This window comes from Myotis brandtii, unplaced genomic scaffold (genome assembly GCF_000412655.1).
Source record: "Myotis brandtii unplaced genomic scaffold, ASM41265v1 scaffold940, whole genome shotgun sequence".
Taxonomy (NCBI): domain Eukaryota; kingdom Metazoa; phylum Chordata; class Mammalia; order Chiroptera; family Vespertilionidae; genus Myotis; species Myotis brandtii.
In genome coordinates this window covers 768,383-769,585 of record NW_005371877.1, presented here as the reverse complement: position 1 = coordinate 769,585, position 1,203 = coordinate 768,383, and the positions used below count along the sequence as shown (strand labels likewise).

The following is a 1,203-nucleotide window of genomic DNA, read 5'->3' as shown; positions in this document are numbered from 1 at the left end:
TTCAGGATGGGGGGCGGGGGGGGGGGAGGCCTTGGGTGTCGCCCAGGAGGCACTTGTATGGCAGAATCAGGCTTCAAGAGACTTGGGGGGCCCCACCCTCTCATGACAGAACTCCCTTCTCTTCATCACCCCTAGCCTCACCCCTCCCTGCAGGGACCCCTGGTCCCAAGTCCCACCCACTTCATAGGACCTGCTGCTGCCCACACCACTGTGTGACCCCCCCACCCCTCCTGTTTCTTCATATTCTCTCATGTTCCCTCATGTGCCCCCACCCACTGCCACGGCGCAAGGAGGACACGCAAAGACCAAGTGCTGGAACGGATTTATTGATGATGCCAGGCTTCTGGTGAGGCCTGGTGAGGAGGGACACAGGCAGGATGGTGCACAATGCAGTGCTAGGTGCTCCCGGTGGGCGGAGCGTCCAGACCGGGGGCAGGTGCTGCCGCGGGAGCTGCTCGCGTCGGTGGTGCTGGTGTCGCCGATCTCAGTCCTTTGCTCTACCTGTCGACAGAGAGACAGGGCTGAGGGTGGGGCCAGGCTGGGAGGGCAATGCCTCCGGACCGGGCACCCACGCTCACCTTCGCAGCCGATTCCTGAGACGGGTGGTTAGTGGTTCCAAGTGCAGCATATTCTTGAGTCAGAGCTAGAAGGACTTGAAGAAGTCCGGGGTCCGAGGCCCAGGCGTGAGCTGGGTAGCACCATTTCTGCAGGGGAGGGGGGGGCCGGGGTGAGTGCCAGCCCTGGCCCCGTGCCACCTGCCGGGCGGGGGTTGGGGAGCAGGGGTGCTCACCTTGTCATCTTGAGGGTTCTGAGGTCCCGAGGCCGGAGTTGTGTGGGCTCCTCCGGAAAGCAAAGGACAGAGACCAGCTGGGCGCTGCGCTCCCAACGGCGCCAGCCAGAGATGTTCTACAAGAGAAAAGACAGGTCAGGCGTGAGGTGACACCGCTGAGGGTCTGGGAGCCACGCCCTGCACCTGCACTGACCAGGAAGGCCGGGGGCTCCGCTCCCTCTCGCCGTCACACCGGACCATGTCATGTCGCTCTCAGCACCTCCTGGCGCCCGGCCTCTGTGGCTGGCAGGCACGTTGTCACCCCCGCTGAGACCTGGCTGGGAGAGGCAGAGGGCGCTGGTTAGTGGCTGGGCAGAGGCCGCGGCGGGGGTCAGGCTGAAGGGCGGGCGGACCGGACACTCACCTGGTCTCCT

General features: G+C 64.8%; 1 protein-coding gene across 1 annotated transcript in view; it reads right to left on the bottom strand.

Annotated features, from left to right (window-relative positions):
* Positions 1-258: 258 nt before the first annotated feature.
* Positions 259-1,203, bottom strand: part of LOC106724717 — a 16,843-nt gene continuing 15,898 nt past the window's right edge. The window contains exons 2-6 of the mRNA XM_014533104.1: positions 1,194-1,201; positions 984-1,107; positions 791-906; positions 579-704; positions 259-501 (exon numbers count right to left, since the gene is read on the bottom strand). Coding sequence (XP_014388590.1) covers positions 259-501; positions 579-704; positions 791-906; positions 984-1,107; positions 1,194-1,201 — 617 coding nt within the window. The remainder of the gene's footprint in view (positions 502-578; positions 705-790; positions 907-983; positions 1,108-1,193; positions 1,202-1,203) is intronic.